Genomic DNA, 25,261 nt, shown 5'->3' with positions numbered 1-25,261 from the left:
TGAAAATCAGTGAGGACTCTGTCTGCCCTTCCTGGTGGGGTGGAGGGTGGCTGGAAACCCAGATGCCCTCTTGTAAAGCCGGCACACGGATTTGCTTGCTTGCAGGCACTCACCTAATCTTTGGTGGAAGGGCAGCAGCTCAGGAGGCCCAAGGATGTGCGGGGAAGGACTGAGTTATGTGGCTTCGGTTAGGAGTTGGAGTCATTGTTGTCTCTGTGTGGAGCCTGACACACATGTGGCCATCTTTTCAGTGTTACACCCTCCCCCAAAAGGCCAAGCTGGGAATACATTGGTCTGGTGAATCCACATATGCACACTGCTGGGTCCCCTCCCTCTTGAGCACCAGCTTTGAGAGGGGGACACCCTGGGTCCTTACTCAACCCCACCCTGCCCCCCGCAAAGCTGGTGCTACATCACCTAGGACTTTCTTGACTGCTGGGCTGCTGGCCCCACCCCACAGGCTGTGGAAGCCTTTTTACAGTGGGCAGATGTCCCAGGGTGGCCGGGGAAATGTTTGCTGGTGGGCTGTAACCCAAGACCTGTGCCACAGCATCTCCTGGGCAGTTCTTGGGAATCTGCGGGTCTGAGATGGGCTGTGGATGGCCATGGTGTACTTGGGATGTTTTTGTGGGATAGTCAAGGGCCCAGCACCAGTGCGAAAGGTGAAACTGCACTGACTTTGTAGAAACCACCAACCACATCCCTTAGCTCCCTGTAAACCTGCCCCACTCACCTAGAACTGCATTGCCAGGGGCACTCTGGGTGCTTAGGTGATGGATCCTGCCCCACAGGCCACGGAGGCATTTTGCAGCAGCAGAGGGCCCGCAATGTCCCAGGGAGATTTTGGTGGTGGACAGTGATCCAAAACCTGTGCTGCAGCCACTCTTAGGCAGCTAGCAGGGATTTGTGAGCCTGAGGCAAGCAATGGCTGACTGCAGTGTTCTAAGGGCATTTCATGAAGTGGTCACAGGCCAGGCACTGCCCCGAGCAAGGCAAGTAGTGACAGGCTGTGATGTTCTCAGGGTGCTGTGCAAAGTGGTCACAGGCTGGGCACTGGCACAAGAACTGAATCTGCATTCACTTTGTAAAAACCAATGGCTACATCTTGTGACTCCCTGGGACTCCATCCCACCCAGCTAGTGCTGCATTGCTGAGGGCACTCTCAACAGTGGGTCAACCAGTATGGCCCGAACACCTAAGGAGGCTCTTTGAACAGCTGGGCCTTACGGGCAGCCAGCAGGTAGCAATAGGCCTAGGGGGCCTTGGGCATCTTGCTAAGCTGCCTCAGGCCCAACTGGTGGCAGCCAGCTTTGGTTCAGAGTGAAGCAGCCCCCATATGCCTCCAGGTCCAGCACAGGCTGCAGCCAACCACATATAGCTTTGAGGCTGCCACCAGGTAGCCACAGAGTGGTAATAGGTAAGGCTGAAATTGGTCTGTACAGGAGCCCCTCACAAGAAACACCAGAAACAGCACACCCAGAGGCCAAATTCAGATCACATCAGAGCACTACCTGGCTAACCCCACAAATAGCACATCCAAAGGAGGGGTCTCAACAAGGCACAGAGCTCATGGGGGCAAAGCCTCCTCTAAGGGGTCAGCCCCCACCCAGCAGTTAATACAATGTGAGTATAACCAATCCTCACAGTCAGCCTGGGAGTCAATTCCACACACTGATGCACCAAAAGCAATCAAGGCTCAATTACAACAGAAGAACACACACAACACACTCAAGGGACACTCCCGGTGCACATGTACAGGAGATCAGGGAGACTGCACCATTGGACCACATAGGACACATACTACATAAGGCCACCACCAAAGACTGCGAGACATAGGAGATCTACCTAATACATAAAAGCAAACACAAAGTGGCAGCCAGAATGAGAAAACAAAAAAAAAAAAACATGTCCTAAATGAAAGAACAGGAGAAACCTCCAGAAATAGAATTAAATGAAACAGAGGCAATCAACCTACCAGAAACAGAGTCCACAACACTAGCTATAAGAATGCTTAAGAGAGGGATAGTGGATGGGGGGGAGGGGGTTCACACAGTGTGAGGGATATAAATGATAAACGTCTAAGTTTTGCTTTGTCTTGTGCACCTGAAACTAATAAAATAATTTTTAAAAAAAGAATGCTTAAGGAACTTAGTGAGAATTTCAAAAAAGAGATAGCAAACATTAAAAAAAGACATAGAAACCATAAAAAAGAATGAGTCAGAAATAAAGAATACATTAACCTAAATGAAGAATACACCAGAAGGAATCACCAACAGATTAGATGAAGCAGAGGATCAAATCAGCAATTTAGAAGACAAGATAGCAGAAAACACCCAATCGAAACTACAAAACGAAAAAGAATAAAAAACAATGAAGATAGCTTAAGGGACCTGTAGGACAACATCAAGTGTAACAACATTAGCATCATAGGAATACCAGAAGGAGAAGAGAGTAAGCAAACCCTATTTGAAAACCTATTTGAAAAAATAATGACTGAAAACTTCCCTAACCTGACGAAGGAAACAGACATACAAGCCCAGGAAGAGCAGAGAGTCCCAAACAACATGATCCTAAACAGGTCCACACCAAGACACATCAAAATTAAAATGGCAAAGGTTAAAGACAAAGAGAGAATCCTAAAAGCAGCAAGAGAAAGACAACTAATTACATATAAGGAAGCTCCCATAAGACTACCAGCTGATTCCTCAACAGAAACTTTGCAGGCCAGAAGGGAGTGACAGGAAATATTCAATATGATGAAAACTAAGGGCCTACAACCAAGACTATTCTACTCATCAAGGCTATCATTCAAAATTGAAGGAGATGCAGCACTATTCACAATAGCCAAGAAATGGAAACAACTGAAATGCCTAGACGACTGGATTAAGAAACTGTTGTACATTTATACAATAGAATATTACTCAGCCATATAAAAGAATGAAATCTTACCATTTGCAATGATATGGATGGACCTAGGGAACATTATGCTAAGTGAAATAAGTCAGACAGAGAAAGACAAATACCATATGTTCTCACTTATATGTGGAATCTAAAGAAAAGAATAAATGAGCAAAGTAAACAGAAATAGTCTCACAGAGATAGAGAAAAAAACTGATCGCTGCTAGATGAGAGCGGGGTGGGGATGAGGAAGAAGGGGAGGGGATTAGAAAGCACAAATTGGTAACTATAATATTGCCATGGGGATATGAAAGATAGCTTGGGGAATATAATCAATAATGTAAAGATTTTGTAGGGTGTCAGATGGGCAAATGTCTTATTAGGGAGACCACTTCAGGGATGGTGTAGATGCCTGACCACTGCACTGTACACCTGAAGCTGAAGCTGAATAATATTGTATGCCAACTATAATTATACATACACACACACACACACACACACACACACACACACACACAGTCATGGGATATAGACTTCAGCATACGGAATAGAGTCAATGGAATTGTAATAGATATGTACGATGTCAGGGGGTGAAATGTATGGCTATTGCAAAGTTTTGTGCACCTGAAACTAATAAAAATAAATTTAAAAAAAATGAAATTAAAGGAGAGATAAAGAGCTTCCCAGATAAGCAAAAGCTAAAGGAATTCATTACCACCAAGCCAGTATTACAAGAAATGTTAAAACGACTTCTTCTTTTTTTAAAAGGACTTCTTTAAGCAGAAGAAAGGAGAAAACAAACAAATGAAGAGCAAAAATATAAATAATAAAATGGCAATCACCATGTACCTATCAATAATCACTTTAAATGTAAATGGATTAATACTCCAATCAAAAGACATAGGGTAGCTGAACGGATAAGAAAACAAGACCCATGCATATGCTGTCTTCAAGAGACCCACCTCAGATAGAAAGACACACACAGACTGAAAGTAAAGGGATAGAAAGAAAAATTCACGCAAATGGAAGTGAGAAGCTGGGGTAGCAATACTTCCATCAGATAAAACAGAATTTAAAATGAAGACTATAATAAGAGATAAAAAAGAACATTACATAATAATAAAGGGATCAGTCCAACAAAAGGACATCACCTAGCAAGCATTTATGCACCCAACACAGGAGCACCTAAATACATAAAGCAAATATTGACTGACATAAAGTCTAGGATCAACATTATAGTAGTGGACTTTAACACACCACTGACACCAATGGACAGATCTTCCTGACAGAAAATCAACACGGAAACAGTGGCCTGAAATGATACATTAGACCAGATAGATTTAATTGATATTTTTAGAGCATTTCACCCCAAACCAGCAGAATATACATTCAAGTGCACATGGAACATTTTCCAAGATAGAACACTTGTTAGGCCACAAAACAAGTCTCAGTAAATTTAAGACAATTGAAGTCATATCAAGCATCGACCACACTGGTATGAAACTAGAAATCAATTACAAGAAAAAAAAACCTAAAAAAACACACAAACACATGGAGGCTAAATACCATGCTACTAAATAATGAATGGGTCAACAATGAGATCAAGGAAGAAATCAAAAGATACCTTGAGACAAACAAAAACGAAAACACAATGACCCAAAATCAACACAGTGAAAGCAGTCCTAATAGGGAAATTTGTAGCAATGCAGGCCTATCTAAAGAAACAAGAGGGGAGGTATGTGGAGAATGGGGGTGGGTAATCCGAGGTACTCCACAGCCAGGTGCCCGCCACACGTTCTCCGCGCCTCATAGCCATGCCTCGCAAAATTGAGGAAATCAAGGACTTCCTGCTCACAGCCAGGTGAAAGGATGCCAAATCTGCCAAAATCAAGAAAAATAAGGATAATGTGAAGTTTAAAGTTCGATGCAGCAGATACCTTTACACTCTGGTCATCACAAACAAAGAGAAGGCAGAAAAACTGAAGCAGTCCCTGCCCCCACGTTTGGCAGTGAAGGAGCTGAAATGAACCAGACATGCTGATCTGAAATGTATTAAATTTTTAAAAATTCAAAAAATGAAAGAAAGAAAGGAAGGAAGGAAGGAAGGAAGGAAGGAAGGAAGGAAGGAAGGAAGGAAGGAAGGAAGGAAAGAAAACATTCAAATAAACAGTCTAACTTTATACCTAATGGAACTGGAAAAAGAACTGCAAACAAAGCCCAGAGTGAGTACAAAGAAGGAAATAGTAAAGATCAGAGTGGAAATAAACAAAATAGAGACTTAAAAAAAACATACAAAGGATCAATGAATCCAAAAGCTGGGTTTTTTTCAAAGATAAACAAAATTGACAAACCTTTAATCAGACACACTAAGAAAACAAGAGAGAGGACCGCAATAATTAAAATCAGAAATGAAAGAAGAGAAGTGACAACAGACACCACAGAAATACACAAAATTTTAAGAAAATACTACGAGCAACTACATGGCAACAAATTGGACAATCTAGAAGAAATGGATAAATTCCTAGCAGCATACACTCTTCCAAGGCTGAATCAAAAAGAAACAAAATCTGAACAGACTAATTACTACCAATGAGATTGAATCAGTAATCAACAAGCTCCCAACAAACAAAAGTCCTGGACCAGATAGCTTCACAGGTGAATTTTACCAAATATTCAAAAAAGAATTAACATCTATTCTCCTCAAATTATTCCAAAAAATCCAGAAGGAGGGAAGGCTCCCGACCTCATTTTAGGAGGCCACCATTATGCTGATTCCAAAACTAAACAAAAGACATTACCAAAAAAATAAAAGAGAGAAAACTATAGGCGGATAGCCCGAATGAACATAAATGGAAAAATCCTCAACAAAATATTAGCAAACCAAATTCAGCAATACATTAAGAAGATCATACACCACGATCAAATGGGATTCATTCCTGGTATGAAGGTTGGTTCAATGTCCACAAATCAATTAATGTGATACATCACATTAACAAAATAAAAAATAAAAATCATATGATCATATCAATAGATGCAGAAAAAGCGTTTGACAAAATCCATCATCCTACATGATAAAAACTCAGCAAAGTGGGAACAGAGGGAACATATCTCAACATAATAAAAGCCATATATGACAAACCCACAACTAATATCATACTCAAGGGGGAAAGGTAAAAGCACTTCCCTTATGATCAAGAACAAGACAAAGATGCCCACTTTCACCACTTTTATTCAACACAGTAGTGGAAGTTCTAGCCACATCAATTAGAGGAGACAAAGAAATGTACGGCATCCAAATTGGACAGGAGGAAGTAAAATTGTCACTATTTGCAGGCTTTTCTCTATATATAGAGAGAAACCCAAAGATTCCACAGACACACACACACATACACAGACAAAAAATATATTGGAACTGGTAAATGAATTTAGTAATGTAGCAGGATACAAAATTAATATTCAGAAATCGGTTGCATTTTTATACACCAATAATGAACTATCAGAAAGAGAAATTAAGAAAACAATCCCATTTACAATTTCATCAAAAAATTATTAGGAATAAATTTAACCAAGGAAGTAAAAGACCTGTACTCAGAAAATTACAAGACATTGAAGAGAGAAATTTAAAAAGGTACAAATAAATGGAAACATACCATGCTCATGGATAGGAAGAATTAATATAATTTAAATGTCCATACTACCCAAAGCAATATACAGATTCAATGCAATCTCTTTCAAAATACCAATGGCATTTTTCACAGAACCACAACAAATAATCCTAAAATTTATATAGAATCATAAAAGACCCTGGATAGCCATGGCAATCCTGAGAAATAAGAACAAAGCTGGAGGTATCATGCTACCTGATATCAAATTATACGACAAGATCATAGTAATCAAAACAGCATAGTACTGGCATAAAAAGAGACACATAGATCAATGGAATAGAATAGAGAGCCCAGAAATAAACCCATGCCTATACAGTCATTTAATCTATGACAAAGGAGGCAAGAATTTACATTGCAATAAAGACAGTTTATTCGGTAAATGGTGCTGGGAAAACTGGACAGATACATGCAAAAAAAGAAAGAAACTGGACCACCTTCTTATACCATATACAAAAATAAATTCAAAATGGATTAAAGACTTAAATGTAAGACCTGAAACCATAAAACTCCTAGAAGAAAACAGGACGTAAACTCTTAGACATTACCCTTAGTAACATTTTTACTGCTATATCTTCTCAGGTAAGGGAAACAAAAGGAAAAATAAACAAATGGGATTACATCAACCTAAACAGTTTTTGCACAGCAAAGGAAACCATCAATAAAACAAAAAGATATCCTACTGAATGGGAGAAGATATTTGCCAATGATACCTGTGATAAGGGTTTAATATCCAAATTTGTCACCCCAATAAATTTAATAAAATAAAATTAAAAAAAAAAAAACTCATACAACTCAACACCAAAAAAACAATCCAATTAACAAATGGGCAGAGGACCTGAATAGACATTTCTCCAAAGAGGACATAGAGACATATGAAAAGATGCTCAACATCACTAATCATCAGAGAAATTCAAATAAAAACCACAATGAGATACCACCTCACACCTGTCAGAATGGCTATCATCAATAAATCAACAAACAACAAGTACTGGTGAGAATGTGGAGAATGTGGAAAAAAGTGCACTGCTGGTGGGATTGTAAATTGGTTCAGCCACTATGGAAAATAGTATGGAGGTTCCTTTAAAAATTCAAAATAGAACTACCTTCTGACCCAGTAATTCCACTCCTGGGTATTCATCCAAAGAAATCCAAAACACTAATTTGAAAAAATATATGCACTCCTATGTTTACTGCAGCACTATTCACAATAGTCAAGATATACAAACAATCAAACTGCCCAATAGATGATTGCATAAATTGTGGTACATTTATACAATGGAATATTACTCTCCCATAAAAAAGAATGAAATCTTACCATTTGCAACAGCATGGGTGGACCTAGAGGATATTATCCTAAACAAAGTAAGTGAGACTGAGAAAGACAAATACCATATGATCTCACTTATATGTGGAATCTAAGGAAGAGAATAAATGAGCAAACAAAATAGAAATAGACTCATAGACACAGAGAACATTGCTAGATTGCAGAGGGTAGGAGGATGGGTGAGAAAGGTGAAGGGATTAGGAAGTACAAATTGGCAGTCACAAAACAGTCACAGGTATGTGAAATACAATATAGGGAATATAATTAATAATGTTGTAAAGACTATGTAGGGTGTCAGATGGGTACTGGACTTATCGCGGGGATCACTTCATAGATTATATAAGTTCCTAACCACTGCTCTATACACCTGAAACTGATATAAAATAATATTGAATGTCAACTGTAATTAAGTGTGTGTGTGTGTGTGTGTGTCTGTGTGTGTGTGTATATATATTCACAGGTTGTAAAGTACAGCATAGGGAATATAGTCAATGGTATTTTAATAGCTATGTAGGATGTCAGATGGGTAGTAGACTTGGTGGGGTTATCACTTTGTGAGGGGTGTAAACATCTAATCATTATGTTGTTTTGTACACCTGAAACTAATAAAAAATTAATAAAAAATAGTGTAGAGTGAATAGAAATAATGACTATTAACCATGTAATGCTGAGTTAGCATATGATGGGACTAGTTTAAAGGGCTGGACAAGGAGGGGGTTACAAATTCCTTTTACTGGAGCACATTGGTGGAGGTGGGTGTCTGGGGGATAAATATGCAGTTTTTTCTCTAGGCTGCAAACTTAACTGGAGTGTACCGGGCTCAAGTCATTAACATAGAATTTATTTTCTCTAAGCTAACTGGGCAACATGGGCCAAAGACATCATAGCTAACCACCAATTTCGATAAACCCTACTTACTTTGCTTGGAATTGGAAAGAAAAAATTGTGTGCGTATGCCTACACACACACACACACACACACACACACACACACACACACACATTTTATTATATACCGGGGGTACCAAAATATATACACATTTTAAGAGATGTTATCTATGTATTACTTTTCAAAGCTGAATTGAATTACAGTGACAATGCAATGTGTGGTATGTTTGCTCAAAGATGGCATTAATCAAATGAATGCTAGCGTCATTCATTGTATCACAATTTTAACACACTTTTTCCCTTTCTTTAATCGCTTCTCGGCCATTTGGCTAAGATCAAGTGTAAAATATGTATACATTTTTTTGGCACCCTCTTTATATAAATAATTACACTGGTTTTGTTCTTCATAGGGCCGCTCCGTGAAAAATGGCTTTTGGCCTGTCCTCCTTCCCTTCAGGTATTTCAATTCAAGGATGAAGAAAGGATGTGGTTTCCAGTCCCACTTAGACTTCAGCAACCTCGCTCGGAACCAGATGGATGCACAGACCCGGTTGCCCCACCGGCTTCTTTATGCCCATACACACATCATGTCCCACTGGCAAGACTACTTAAGGCCGGGGAAAGTATTTGCCGTCGTACCCGGAACTGTTTCCAAGGTTTCTTTGGGCTCTAGTTGTGGCGTAGTTGGCTTGTTCTGGGAGCCAAGGCAACCGAGATCCTCCCAAGCTCGCGAGAGCGTCCTCTTCTCCCCGGTTTCCGGGACCTAGCGGCACTGATGGCTCCGGTGTCTGGTTCGCGCAGCCCAGAGAGGGAGGCCTCGGGCTTCAGGGGGAAGCGTCGCAGTTCCTCGAAGAGCCCTAAGCCCAGCAAATCCGCTCGCTCCCCGCGGGGACGCCGCTCTCGCTCGCACTCTTGCTCTCGGTCGGGGGATCGGAATGGCCTCAGTCATCAGCCGAGTGGCCTCAGCCAAGGCTCCCGAAACCAGTCTTACCGCTCTCGCTCGCGGTCACGCTCTCGAGAGCGGCCCTCTGCGACGCGGGGCACCCCCTTCGCTTCTGCCTCCTCGTCCGCCTATTATGGCGGCTACTCACGCCCCTATGGGAGCGACAAGCCTTGGCCCAGCCTCCTGGATAAAGAAAGGGAGGAGAGCCTGCGGCAGAAGTGAGTGAGATGGACGCACCTTCTCGTGCACGACCCCACCTGCCTTCCAAGTCTGATTTATCATCCCGCTACTGACTATTCGCATTTCGCTGTTTCTGCCTGCCTTGCGCCCATTTTCATCCCTTCAGTCCACCCACTACAACGCCTTATTCTCTTTTTTTCTTCCCTAGGTTTTCACTCATCCTCGGGCCCCTTTATTACAGTGCTCTGGTCTCCTGCTACTCTTTTCTGCCTCCTAGCTTGTAGCGGAGATGGCCTACCGGAATTATATAGCATCTACTTGGTTGTGTGGTTATCATTCGTAAGCATGTTTTTATTCACCACTAGACTGATCTCACGGAAAGGACCCCTGTTTTATCGATCACAAAATTCACAATGCTTAGCACTTGGTGGGCACACAACCATTGCTTGTTGAATGATCACACAGGTTTGAGATGATAACAGGATATGCAAGTGGAAATGTTTTGTAGCGAGTTGAGAAGGGTTGAGATTTAGGGTTTTAAATTGGAGAGGAGAAAAACCTCTGAGACAAGATAATTGAATGAGTGTAGGAAAAGGGATCTGCTAAACTATATTAGGCTATGTTGACAAAGGTTTTGTTAAGTGGTCTCAATCTAGACCATGAAAAATAAAGTCAGGGTGAGATCAGATCTCTAATGAGAGTATTTGAATGAAAAATGGGTAGTTTAAGAATAAGAAAGAAAAAGTGTTATAATTATTACCATATAAGTCTTAATACCTAATGCTTATGAGTGTTCAATTATGTGTCAGGCACTGTACTAAGTGCTTTACATACACTATGTGTTAATAAACAAGAAATGTAAAAGTATTTCAGGCATTAAGGTTAGGTTCCAACATCAGGGAAATGTCCCATGAATCGTTTTCTTCAGGGAGTGGGAAGTCATATAGCATAGTAATGAAGAAGACAGGTTCTAGAATCATACTGCCTGAGTTTGCAGCCCTGCTTTGCTACTTAATAGTTGTGTGACCTTGAGCAAATTACGTAACCTCTCTGAGCTTTATTTCTTCACCATTTAAAAGGGGATAAAATTAGCACGACTGCCTTTAGAGTTGTAATGATTTAGTGCCTGGAACATAACAAATAGTCCTTAAGTGTTAGCTATTATGTTTTCCTGCATAGGAACAGAAACAGTAAAAATGGTCTTGAGTTAGGTTGGAGACCTACCTCGCCAATTAAAATTTTCAGAAACTTACCCCAGGCTGTCAATTAAAAAGCAACCAGCTTCTTACTAGACAATCCTCACCAAAAGATGTTGGAAATTCTTGGATGAAATTTGCATTTGTACGTTTAGAAGATAAATTATTTGTCTTAAGAGTACAGATGAAGTCAGGTGATGAGAACTTGACTGCTTGTTCTTTACAGCCTGTCAGGCATACTTCCCCCAGTATGCATAATAGTCCCAGTTCAGTTATAAGTATGTCCCTTTTTCGACCGTTTCTTCAAGTGGAAAACACGAGTCTAACTGCATGGTTATAATATCTCTTCCCCTGAATAAAAAAAGTAAAAAATAGTTTATTCAAACAATCATATTTATTTTGTAAGGGCTTTAAAAAATGGGAGTCACAAGCAGCTAAACATTGAGGAATTGAGTCTTAATTTTTGTGTTTTGTTTGTTTATGAGTAATAGCAAAAATTAAGAGAAGAAATCACAAATATAAAACAAGAAAAAAAGATTTTGTGTCCTCCAAGAGTACATAATGATGTACTCCTTTTCTACATTAACTCCTGAGTTTCTGCAAATGGAAGGTTTGACCAAATCAAAAGTAAAGACTTCTCTTTACTTTCATAAATGTGTGTGAACAAATAAAGTTATTTTCAAATGTAAAACTGTTTCTGTCAAATGTTGCAGAAGATTAAATGAACAGTTAGGAGCTATGTCATGCATGTGGCGGAAAGGATGCACTTGATAATCTCCCAGGCTGCATTTCTGGCCCAGCCTCTCAGGCTGTCTGTAGTCTGTACCATTTGATAGTACTATCAAAACATCAAACTGTAAGTGTTGAGTTTACATTTAAGTCAACTTTTTGTTAATTTACAGTTCAAAATGTAAAGGGAAAATAGGACTTAACTGGACCCCTTTGAATTTGATTATGTATTTAGGAAACAATTTAGTCATGGAGTTTTAATTTACATGCCTATATCTTCTAGGAGATTAAGTGAGAGAGAGAGGATTGGTGAATTGGGAGCTCCTGAAGTATGGGGACTTTCTCCAAAGAATCCAGAGCCAGAGTAAGTGATTGAAATATATATATATATATATATATATATATATACACACACACACACACACATATACATATATATGTATATATATATATTAAATGTAACATTTGTTTAAATGCAGAGCCTGTTGTCAACATTTTTGTTAAGAACTTTTAAATATACCTCACATTTTTCTTTTTTCTTGTGATTTATGCTATTCTACCCCTTAAGTTTTAAAAACATTGAACATACCTAAGGATTAAAACATGCTGCTAGTGGATTTTAGCGTGCTAATTGTTCTCTTTAAATTGTAATTCATGAGGTACTAATTTCCTATGCATAGAAATGTTCAGTATTAATTACATTTATATTATTTCTAATTATTTGTTCTCAATCCAGTAGCAGATTGCATGTCAGATGTTAGCATTACAAAAAGACTTTTTGAGGTATAATTGACGTTCAACATTATATTAGTTTCAGGTGTACAACATTAATGATTTGATATTTGCATATATTGCAAAATGATCACCACAATAAGTCTAACATCTGTCACTATACATACTTATGGAATTTTTTTTGTTGTAATGAGAACTTTAAAGATTTACTCTCAGCAACTTCCAAATATGCAATACAGTATTAACTATAGCCACTGCGCTGTACATTACGTCCCCATGACTTATTTATTTTATGACTGGAATTTTGTATCTTTGACCCTTTTGTAACTGTCTACCTTCACCTATTTTACCGACACCTGCCCCCCCCCCCCCCGCCAACCCCTGCCTCTGGTAACCACCAATCTATTCTCTGTTCTCTGTGTCTATGAACTTGTTTTTAAGTGAGATCATATAGTATTTGTCTTTCTCTGTCTGACTTCTTTCACTCACTTGGCATAATGCCCTCAAGGTCCATCCATGTTGTTGCTAATGGCAAGATTTCCTTCTTTGTATGGCTGAATAGTATTCTGTTGATACACCACACATACACACACACACACACACACACACACACACACACACACACACAGTGCCAAAAAATTGTATACACATTTTAAGAAAGGAATAAACTGTATTAAAGGGGTAGCTGGATGGCTCAGTTGGTTAGAGCGTGAGCTCTTAACAACAAGGTTGCTGGTTCGATTCCCACATGGGCCAGTGAGCTGCTCCCTCCACAACTAGATTGAAAACGAGCTGTCGCTGAGCTGCCGGAGGGGCAGCCGGATGGCTCAGTTGACTAGAGCGCGAGCTCTCACCAAGTTTGCCGGTTCAATTCCCACATGGGATGGTGGACTGCGCCCCCTGCAACTAAGATTGAAAAGAGCCACGGACTTGGAGCTGAGCTGCGCCCTCCACAACTAGATTGAAGGACAACGACTTGGAGCTGATGGACCTTGGAGAAATACACTGTTCCCCAATATTCCCCAATAAAATTTATTTTAAAAAAGACTATTAAAATTATAATATTCAATATATACTGATAACAAAATATGAACACAAGGCACGTTTCACTTCTGCAATTACAAGAAGTACTCAAAGTGGTTACCATCAGTGTACATAAATACACACTCATATACACACACATACATACACGGGGGGGGGGGCTGCCAAAAAAATGTATACATATTTTAAGAGATGTTATCTGTGCTCAAATAGTAGTTCACCATAATCAGAAGTATCTGGACACTGATGGTAACTACTTTGAGCACCTCTTGTAATTGCAGAACTCAAACGTGACTTGTATTCATCTTTTGTTATTGGTATATATTGAGTATTGCAATTAATTCAGTTTTTTCCTTTCTTAAAATGGTAGATATATATATTTTTGGAGATATATATATATATATGCCACATTTTCTATATCCATTCAATCTGTCGGTAGACACTTAGGTTGTTTTCATATCTTGCCTATTGTAAATAATGCTATAGTGAACATGGGAGTGCAAATTATCTTTTCAAGTTAGTGTTTTTGTTTTCTTCTGATAAAAACCCAGAAGTAGAATTGCTGGATCATATATGGTGGTTCTATTTTTAATTTTTTGTGGAACCTCCATACTGTTTTCTACAGTGGCTGCACCAATTTACATTCCCACCAGCAGTGCACAAGGGTTGCCTTCACATCCTTGCCAACACATGTTATTTCTTGTCCTTTTGATAATAGCCATTCTGACAGGTGTGAGGTGACATCTTATTGTTGTTTTGATTTGCATTTCCCTGATGATTACTGATGTTGCCCATCTTTTCATGTACCTGTTGACTATCTCTATGTCTTCTTTGGAAAAATGTCTTTTCAGATCATCTGCCTATTTTTTAATTGGATTGTTTGTTTTTTTGTTATTGAGTTGTATGAGTTCTTTATATATTTTGGATATTAATTGATCAGATGTATGATTTGCAAATTTTTCTTCTATTCAGTAGGTTGCCTTTTCATTTTGTTGATGGTTTCCTTTGCTGTGCAGAACCTTTCAGTTTGATGTAGTTCCGTTTGTTTATTTTTGCTTTTGTTGCTTTGCATTCAGTGTCGTCAGAAAAATTATCACCAAGACTGATGCTAAGGAGCTTACCACCTATGTTTTCTTCTATTTTTGTGGTTTCAGGTCTTACATTCAAGTCTTTCATCCATTTTGAGTTACTTTTATGTATAGTGTAAGAAAGTGATCCATTTTCATTCTTTCACATGTGGCTGTCCAGTTTTCCCAGCACCATTTGTTGAATAGACTGTCCTTTCCCCATTGTATATTCTGGCCTCCTTTCTTGTAAATTAATTGACTATGTATGTGTACATTTCTTTCTGAGCTCTCTATTCTGTTTGCAAAGGAATTTTTGAATAATGAATATACTAATAGGGTTTTGTTTAGTTTTCCTGTATCAAATAGTATCTGAAGGCTTAATCCTTTTTCATTTTCCTTATTTTTTTTCTCTTTGATGCTATTCATAAGCTGCTTCTTCCCTCGCCTCTGTTTCTGTGTCTACTTTAGGTTGAGTTGAAACAGTAAGCTTGTCAGGTAAACTTGTAATTTGTGACAGAGTGATAAAGCATTATTATCTGAAACTTGTTCTTATAAATACCTTTGGAAAATGCTTGAAAAATCTGAACTCAAAGAATTAGAGTTGGAAGGAACCCTAAAATTAATTTTCTAGGTGATACCTAAATTATTCTGGATGTGATCTCCAGAGGAAAAGATAATATGATATAAGGATTCCTTTTCTAAACTACTATACAACTCTTATAATACTCATTTTCAGAATTTTCTACAACAGAATGAGATCTGTTTATATTGTAGTGTGTGAGGTTCTTCTTGTTTTGGGGATACAGAAAGTTGCTGCTCTGCCATATGTCCTTTACACACATAGAATAAAATTGTGACATCTTCCCTCAGACTTCTCCAGTTTCTTTCATCTTTCCTTACGGTTCCCGTATCCTTACTTTTGCCCTGTGCTTTCTTCTGAAAATATAAATCTTAGCTGTTTATTTCAGTTTGAATAGTACTTTGTAAGCTCTAAAGCATTATGCAAGTGTAAATGATCATTATATTATTATGAAGGTGGTAACTCCTTGAGCTGTACTGTTAGAAAAGCAGTCCAGTGCCTGCTTTTAATGGTTCTTCGACAATCATTTGTTACTGAAAATGTGTTTTTGTACCCTGTGGTCCATATTTCATCCCTTTTCTGATTCTTACAACCATCTTCTTTAAATTCAGCTCTGATGAACATACACCAGTAGAAGATGAAGAGCCAAAGAAAAGCACCACTTCAGCTTCTACTTCAGAAGGTATTTTTTTAAGGGGGGGCGCAGCTCACAGTAGCCCATGTGAGGATTGAACTGGCAACTGGTGTTATCAACACCAGGCTCCAACCTACTGAGCTAACCAGCCACCCCCAGGAGGTATTTTTAAATACAGAGCTTTTTTTATTGAGATGTTAAAAAAATAAGTTTATAAATAGTTGAACATTAGACTTTGCTTTTATTCAAATTGTCTATCATGTATTCCTTTTCAGTATTTCAAATACAATAAAATTGATACTCAGAAATGTCTTTACAACTTAGTTTTTTGTTTTTATTTTATGTAGAAGAAAAGAAGAAGAAGAAGAAATCTAGTCATTCAAAAGAAAGGTCCAAGAAAAGGAGGAAGAAAAAATCATCTAAAAGAAAACACAAGAAGTATTCTGACGATAGTGACAGTGACTCTGATTCCGAAACAGACTCCAGTGGTAAGAAAGTCAACATCATTCTCCAAGCTTTACTTCAAAACTAGTTTTCTTAAAGCTTATTTCAGAAGTAGGTTCTTAAAAACAACAATAATAGTCAAAAGTTTTTGAACACTTACTGACTTTGTGCCGGGCACTCTGCTAAGTGCTTGATATTCATTATTGCTTTTTAATCCACACAGTAACTATAGGATACGTCTTAGAGATGGAGAAAGGGAGACACAGAGCACATTATAAGTACCACCTTCAAGGTCACACAGTTGGGATTTGAACCTAAGCAATGTGACTCCAGATTGGTTGTATGTAGTTGTACAAGGCATGTGGCACTGAACCAAGTCAGGGTTGGGCTGCAAGATATGTGGTGCCAAACCAAGCGGTACAGGGCTGCATCAGCCCAGTAGAGCAGCTCTTTTGTGTAATTCTCAAACTCAGTGGACACCTTTGTGCAGTTTTCAAAAAGGCATACTACAAAGGACCCCTTTCAGGCTGGCAGCTGGTTTAAGGATGACACCCCTGTGGGGTGGCACATCACAAAAAGCAACCTTTTTGTGCCCTCTCCTGGCTGATGATTGACAGAGGGTGCCTCCTCTGAGAACACATTACACAAAGGCACCCCTTCTTCTGATGTCATTCCCACTGTCACTTTTCTTCCTCACGGCTAGAAGACTGAACTCTTTTTTTTTTTTTTTTTTAGTAAAGAAAGGTTTATTTATCGAAATGGAGACTGAACTTTGTTAAAGCACAAATCTGAGCATGTCAGTCCCCTACTTAAAATCATTCAGTAGCTTTGCATAGCCTTCAGGGTAAAGTTCAGACCCTGATTGATCCTGCTCGAATCAAATATACCCTGTCACTTTCTCTCATAGCATCCTGTGTAGCCTGAGAACTACCTTCTGTCTCCTCAATATTCCATGTTCTTTCTCTTGATTTTGTTACTTGACACTGAGAATCCGTCTGCTTGTAATGTCGGTCTCTCCCTGCATTCGGCTTGGCTTATTCGTTTCAACAATAGGCATGCATGACTTTTGTAATAAAACTGATTTTAAAAAGAACTAGCTTCAGAGTCACCTTTGCCTGGTCAATCATTCCTCAACCACCCTCCCCAAATCAGCCTGATTTTGAGACTCCTCTATAGGTCCAGAGCACCCCAGACTTCCCCCATCACTCTGGATTCTATTTATCTCTCTACCTTTGTCTCTTCCATTAGACTGAGCTCCTGGAAAGCATCCCCCCAAACACACATAGGGGTTTTTTCCCCCTTTTTTATCATGAAAATATTCAAGGGCTCAGAAAAATAAAGAGAATTGTATAATACCATATACATATTACCTAGATTTTAACAATTGTTAGTATTTTGACATATATGCCTCAAATATGATTTTTTTGCTGAGATAGTCAAAGTAAATTACAAGTATCACACTGCCACCCTAAATATTTCTGTGTACATCTCTAAAAAATGACATTTTCCTACTTAATCGCAATACTATTATCTTATGCAGTAAAATTAATAATAATATCCTGTATCACAAATACATAGTGTGACTTTAATTTATATGTCCCAGTGCCTAGCATATTTCCTGAGAATTAGCAATAAATGTTTGAATGAATGAATTTCTGTGTAATGACAAATAGAACAGCAACAAGATATTTACTCAAAAGTATTGGGGTTTAGAGTTAATTTTTTTAATTATAATGTGCTTTAATTTGTAGACGAAGATACAAAAAGGAGAGCAAAGAAAGCCAAGAAAAAGGAAAAGAAGAAGAAACGCAGATCGTCAGTTTTTTTCTTCAATTTTTATTACAGAAAAGTTCAACTATATATAAAATTACATAAAATAGTAAAATGATCCCCCATGTAACCATCACCCAGCTTGAACAGTTACCAACTCGGGCAGTCTCCACTGCCCCCCACTATTTTGAAACCAATCCCAGATATCATTTCATCCATAAACCAGCATGTTTCTCTAAAAGATAGGCATTCTTTTAAAAATATATATATATAACTACAATACTATTATCATACCTAAAATATTTAACAATAATTTCTCAATTTTCAGCAGTTTTGTGAAGTTTATTCAAGTCAGGATCCAAATAATGTCTATAAATTGCAATTGGTTGATATGTCTCTTACACCTCTAAATCAATACATTCCCCTTCTCTTTTTCTTCTTGCAATTTATTTATTGAAGAAACCAAGTCGTTCGTCCTGTAGAGTTTCCTGCAGTATGGATTTTGCTGATTGTATTTTTATGGTGTCCTTTTAACATATTCTCTGTATTTCCTATAGATTGATAATTACGTCTAGTCTTGATGAGATTCAGATTTGAGTTTTTGGCAGGAATACTTCATAGGCAGATAATGTCTGATTGTGTCTTTTGCTCATATTAACAGTCACCAATGGTCATTGCCTAGGTCCCTTATTTCATTAGGGATGCAAAATGGTGATAGTCTAATTCTGGCTTGCTTTCTTCATTTATTAAGGTAGAATAATTCTATAAGAGAAACCTACGCTCATCAGCTATTTGTTACACTGAAGTACAGTTTGTATAGGAAAGGCAGGATAATTGCTTATTATCTGTTTTATGAGTTTTCAAAATAATGAGTTGGGTTATTTTTGTATCATTATGAACCCAAGTATTCATACATGTTTGATGTTTTTCTAATTCATTACACTTAAAATTGATGTTCAAATTAGTAAGAGCTGTCTTTAAAACTGTTTTATTTCTGTTATCTTTTAGGGATCTTTTTTATAGTGAAACCTGATTTGGTTAAACAAGTTAGAAGATTTTTTTAATTAAACTTTTTTCTCTAACAAGTTTGAATAAGCTGAGAATCCAAATCATTTTAATCAGTCTTTCACAGCCTTAAAAAAATAATATGCCCTTTAACATGGGAATATTAAGTCAATTTATATCAAATTGTAATCATTACAGGAAGAAATACAAGAAAAAGAAGTCTAAGAAGAACAGAAAAGATTACAGTGATTCAAGCTCTAAAGATTCCCAAGAAGAGTTTCTGGAGAATCCCTGGAAGGATCGATCAAGTAGGTTCTTCTGATAGACTTTGATTCAGAACAGATAAAACACTAAGTTAACTGATTAGTCAAGATGTGAATGTGTTTCTGAACATCTTTCATGCAGAGCCTGAAGAACCCTCAGATTTAATTGGCCCAGAGGCTCCAAAAACACTTGCCTCTCAAGATGATAAACCTTTGAAGTAAGTAACAGTTAACTTACAATAACTAAAATACCTTCCCAAAAGTATGTCCCTAACTTATCTTTCCAAGCTTGTCTCACTCTGCTCCCTAATTTATACCCCAGGTTCCAACTGAGCTGAACTAAAACTTCCCTGTGTTTACTGTGCACTTTCCCACATCGTGCCCTGTTTACCTTATTTCTTCCCCCAATTTGCCTTCCCTTTTCCCAGCCCTGTTTTCTTCACTACCCTCAATTTCTTCCTTTTAAAATCCTTACCATCCTTCAAAGCTCTTTTCAAAAGGAGGTGCATTTGCTGATTCCCAATACCTTCCCTGTACAAGTTGGTGCAATTCCTACCCCTCTTTAATCCTTTAGTCCTCACAGCATTTCCTGTTTCTTTTGTGTAATGTATTATATATTCTACATTTTATTGCTGTTATATCCTTATTAATAATGTAAATTCCACAAGAATAGAGATTATTTTGTATTACAACTTTGAGTTTAATAGGTATTTAAGAAGCAGTCAATAAATTGAATGAAGGAGTGGTAAAGTTTTGAAAGTCCCCTTGAATGAAAATTAATAGATAACTGTTACTGTATAGTGTTGCTATTGGTTATAAGTCTAAAAAGTATGTGAAATAACGTTATTTGTATATTTTTTTAAGTGAAAAAGGGAAAAGAAATTCACTGAAAGCAGAGGCAGTAAAGGCAGTGCCTGTAGGGACAAATTGATCCATAACTGTAAAACATGAGTCTATATTTACTAACATCAGTTCTTTTGTTCTTCCAAAGTATCTCTGCATTTATGGGTTAGTCATAAACGTCACAGTGAGTTGTTCACTAATTAAATTAAAGTGATTCATATTGGGCTTCCCAGCATGCTGCCATCCAGCAACTGTTATTCCTACTGTTTTCTGAGAGTAAATAAATTTTTGTGCTTTCTTTAGATGTTGAGCCTTTTAAAATGAACCTTTTCTGAATTCTGAATTACTTTGTAGCTATGGCCATGCTCTGTTACCTGGTGAAGGTGCAGCTATGGCCGAATATGTAAAAGCTGGAAAGCGTATCCCACGAAGAGGTGAAATTGGCTTGACAAGTGAAGAAATTGCATCATTTGAATGCTCAGGTTACGTAATGAGTGGTAGCAGGTATGTTCTTGGCATTGAAGTCATTTTCTGTGGTTAGATAATTTCCTTCTTTCTCGCTACCAGATTTATATTTAGTGATGGACTTTCATTAAGTGACCACTCCTAATGAAAAGTAGAGTATAAGTATTGTTTTAATATTGGTTTTATTGGTTTAAATGTGTTTGTCTAAAATTCCAACTATGTATGCAACTCAGCCTCAGACTCAGCTATATCAAAGAATCAGTCTTTCCAGAGTCCTTTCTTATTTTGTATTTTGGCACAGATAGTTTATCCTCTGAAGGATATAGTTAAAATCAGCTATTTATCACTGCCCCTGAGGAATATGGCATTCTGGTAGTTAGGAAAGCATTTTCAGAGTCCAGAGTACTGACCATTACACCGTGGAACCAGCTTGGAAAGCATTTTCATAAGATAATGTTTCCTGATTTCTGAGTTTGCCTCTCATTATCTGTGGACTCAGAGAACATGGACTCTCCAGTTCTCTCTGGACTCTGAAGAGCAGACATCAGGTTCAGCATGGGGAAATGAATATAAAAGTAGGGAAGAGAGAGCAAAGTACCAGGAAGAACAAGGAGAGTGAATTAGGGCATCTGTACCAAGATCAAACTGAATTTTGGATTTTTAAAAACTATAGACTTTTAAAAGTAGATAAATATTTTAAAATAAAATTGGAGGCAAATATTTGCAGAACCCCTGAAGCACCTCCAGAATCTTGGAATTCTGAAAACCAACATTTGAAAACATTATATGTGAGGACCAGTACAGTAAGATAAGAAAAAGAAATTAGAGGCATAAAGAATGGAAAGGAGGCTATAACACTTCATGTTTTGTGAATAATATGATTGTTTACATAGAAAATCCTAAAGAATCTTCCGATAAATCATAAATAATAGGAGGGTTTAACAAGTTGTTGGATATAAGGTTAATACACAAAAACCAATTGCATTTCTATGCATCAGCAACAAACACCTAGAAAATGTAATTAAATAAAAACAAAACATTTATAACAGTATCAAAGAATATGAAGGACTTAGGAATAAATTTGAAAAGATGTCCAGGACCTGTACAGGGAAAACTATAAAACATTAAGAGGCGTCAAAGAAGACCTAAATAAATGGAAAGAGACCATGTTCACAGATCGAAAGGCAATATCGTAAGTTATCAGTTCTTCCTGAATTGATCTGTAGATTCAGTACAGTTCCAATCAAAATCACAGCAGTTTTTTTCATAAAACTTAATAAGATGGTTCTAAAACTGATATGTTAGACTGGAGGGCCAAGAATAGCCAAGTTACTTCTGAAGAAGAAGAGCAGGAAGATGAGATTTGCCCTACCAGGTGTGAGATTGCACATATCACCTAGGAAGTTTAATAATTTGCCTGTTTCTCATTTACTGGAAACAGCAGAACTAGACTTCTGCTATTAGTATTTGAAATTAACAACATTCACAATGTTGACAAAACATCAGATCATTATTTGAATGCTAGAAATGAATCAAAGGATACATTGGCAGATAAAATGAATGATCTTTTGAAAATTGAACCCATTACAAAAATAATGTCTATTGGTCAGCTTTTTAAGTGGACCACTGTATATTAAGAAAGGATTAGTGTGGAAGTACTGTGAGAATAATTACTGAGAAATTAAACCACAAATAAAATTATCTCCAGGCATCGCCGAATGGAGGCTGTACGACTGCGAAAAGAGAACCAGATCTATAGTGCTGATGAGAAGAGGGCTCTTGCATCCTTTAACCAAGAAGAGAGACGAAAGAGAGAAAACAAGATTCTGGCCAGTTTTCGAGAGATGGTATACAGAAAAACTAAAGGGAAGGATGACAAATAAGGATTTTCGGATTGTTCAGCAGATATTTATAACAACAAAAAAGAAAGTCTGGTTTCCATATATACATACAAAAAGATTATTGCTATGATCTGGAAAAGTTTTACAGTGCTACTGTGCCTTCTATTTGTTTCAGTCCTTCAATAAAAAGCTGCTTATTGATATAATTTTAGCAAGTTCTTTGGGTTATTTTGGATTGACCATAAAATTTTCTGGTTTAAAAATCCAAATTATGAATGAAATCCTACTGTATTGGGGGAGGTGACATTGAAAGAAAGGGTCAATGAGATGAGAATCTTAACTCTCACACCATGGGACAATGCTACTCTTAGCTTTATATGACGGCCCCACCCCCAACACCAAGTGAACTTGTGGGAAATTCTTATTCCTCTATTTTGAATGTGTTATAAGTGGACTTGATAGATAAATACAGGAGGCCAGTTTTGTTAACAAAATGAAGTCACTGCTGACAAAAGCAAATCTGGAATTTGATGATTGACTTGTATTATACAATATATAGTCTGCCCTGGAAATAATGTATTTTAATTTTAGTTCCTGCCTCTACCCCAAAACCAAAAAACAAACCAAAAAGCAAACTAACCCACAGACTTGTTGAATTGAAAATGTGAACATTAGTTTTAAAAATTCTTAATAGGTTGGTTACTTTAAGATGTTTTTTTCAAATATAACATATTGGGAAGTCTATTGTGCCGATGTTTTTATTTCCATCTAAGATGTGCTTAGATTATAATTTGAGTACTAGAAATGAATGGGAGTCAACTGTGGTCAGGAGTTTAATAGGGAAAAATATAGTGAATCATTGTTTTAGTTGTTGCATAAGGATGAAGCTAAAATGATATTAAACTTTTTTGTCTGTCCTTTATGTAATAAGCAGGCTTCATTTTAAATGTTGTTAAACTTTTCAGTTTATTTTTTACATCTGTCATTCAGTTTAATCTTTAACTTTGTACAGAACCCCCTCACTGTATCACTTTATGGCTACTATTCACTTTTAAGTTTGGGAGAAATGGAAAATTCTGGGACTATGAGATCACAATCTTTTTCCTTCCCTTATTTTGTTCAATTTTAGTTGTTAGGTCACAAAAGTGAAGGGGGAGGAGATAGTGGAAGTTTCGGTTGTTTTTGTTAAGGTTATTTTGAGCTGCATTATTATTATTATGTGCCTAGAATAAATTTAAATTACCTGGCTGATGGAGAAACTGACTCTGCTGTTATAAAATGCCCTCTCCTTTCTCCTTAGAATAGTTTAAAGTGGTGTTGTTCAGTGTTTTAAAATAAGGCAGTCAGATTTCAAAGCATAGATCAGAAGTTTTACCATTTAGCACATGTTCTAGGAAAATGCCTTTCACCCACAATTAATGAACTAAACCGCCAGTTGGCATGTAGCAACATTTATGACCCCTGTATTTGAAGTGATTTCTGTGTATCATCATTGCTGCCTAGCCTTAAAGAATCTATTGTTTCCAAAAGTTAAAAGGAAAGTGGGTCCCAAATTTATGAGTTGTAATCCATCTATTCCCTGTGTAATAAAACCTAAATTTACAATCCCCATTTAAAAAATTGTTCTCTAAGAACATTTTTTGTTACTGGCTCCTAGAGACTGAATGAGTTTGCTCTCTTATTTTCAGTAGGCAAGGTAGTTCAAATGCAACAATTTTGTGATATATAAATATTGTGGATTTTCATTGGATTTTCCTGTCTCCTCCACAGAGTAGATACTTAACAAATGCTTATTGAATAAATGGAAGAAAATAAATTAATTTATTTCAGAACTTTACCATGTCTTTCATCAGGGTTTGTTCAGGAAAGATCTGCCAAGAACAGCTTCAGTAGCATATTCTTTGGGAAAGAGGAAGGAAGGATAAAAGGGCTAAATGCATTTTATTTTCAGCACGTGAGAATTACTGCTTCAAACTGTGTTTAGTCACTTGAGCTATAAGTCTAATAGAGTTACTGTATTTGAAATACTATAGTTTTTGTTCTCCAAGGAGACTTTCCTAGTTTCCCACCCCCTCGCCTGTTGCTCTAAAATATTCCCTCCTTTTTTATTTATTGAATAAATGTAACAGTTAAAAGAAGAAGAAAAGGGCCAGCCCAGTTGCTCAGGTGGTTGGAGCAGGGTGCCCCTAACACAGAGGTCCCCAGTTCAATTCCCACATGGGCCAGTGAGCTGCGCCCTCTACAGCTAAGATTGTGAACAACAGCTCTCCCTGGAGCTGCGCTGCCATGAGCAGCCAGAGGTTGGCGTGAGCTGCGGGAGGCTGACTACTGTGCTGCTACAACCATCATGAGCTGCTGTGTGCTGCGGTGGGCTGCGGTGAGTGGCTGTGAGCGGCTGACCAGCGACTAGTGACCGACTGCCTCAGCCGGGGGGAGTGCAAGGCTCATAATACCAGCATGGGCCAGGGAGCTGTGTCCTACACGACTAGACTGAGAAACAACAGTTTGAACAGGAGTCGGGGGGAGGTGGAAGAACGGGAGAAAAATAAATAAAAAGTAAGTAAAAGAAGAAAATTACCCACAGTCTTACCACATCAATTGTCTTTAGGATTCTGTGCTCCCTTCCAGCGCTTGTCTATGTAAATATGTATTCTGATGTACCTGTGCATAATCACTCGTAATGTAATTCTGTCTTTGGTATTTTAAAACTGCAGCCAGGCAAGACAGCCTAAAAGGGATGGTAGGAACAAATGA

The 25,261-nt window shown here is 37.8% G+C and overlaps 1 protein-coding gene, 1 non-coding gene and 1 pseudogene across 2 annotated transcripts; all 3 read left to right on the top strand.

The window, feature by feature from the left end:
• Window positions 1-4,700: 4,700 nt before the first annotated feature.
• Window positions 4,701-4,925, top strand: LOC109437682 (large ribosomal subunit protein eL38 pseudogene; annotated as a pseudogene).
• A 4,158-nt stretch (window positions 4,926-9,083) lies between these two features.
• Window positions 9,084-9,265, top strand: LOC148754667 (U2 spliceosomal RNA). The gene has a single exon (XR_016020106.1). It is a non-coding gene; the product is annotated as a U2 spliceosomal RNA (small nuclear RNA).
• A 144-nt stretch (window positions 9,266-9,409) lies between these two features.
• Window positions 9,410-24,339, top strand: NKAP (NFKB activating protein). The gene is made up of 9 exons (XM_019717042.2): window positions 9,410-9,935; window positions 12,106-12,186; window positions 15,854-15,924; window positions 16,224-16,364; window positions 18,072-18,135; window positions 19,294-19,403; window positions 19,501-19,576; window positions 20,556-20,705; window positions 22,375-24,339. Exons 1-9 carry the CDS (start codon window positions 9,550-9,552, stop codon window positions 22,547-22,549), a joined length of 1,254 nt encoding a protein of 417 aa, XP_019572601.1. The 5' UTR covers window positions 9,410-9,549; the 3' UTR covers window positions 22,550-24,339.
• The last annotated feature ends 922 nt before the right edge of the window (window positions 24,340-25,261 follow it).

The sequence above is a fragment of the Rhinolophus sinicus genome, chromosome 18 (assembly GCF_057876585.1).
Source record: "Rhinolophus sinicus isolate RSI-liver-muscle chromosome 18, RSI-T2T, whole genome shotgun sequence".
Lineage (NCBI taxonomy): Eukaryota > Metazoa > Chordata > Mammalia > Chiroptera > Rhinolophidae > Rhinolophus > Rhinolophus sinicus.
Note: the sequence above shows the minus strand (reverse complement) of the source record. Positions and strands in the feature narration are given on the sequence as shown.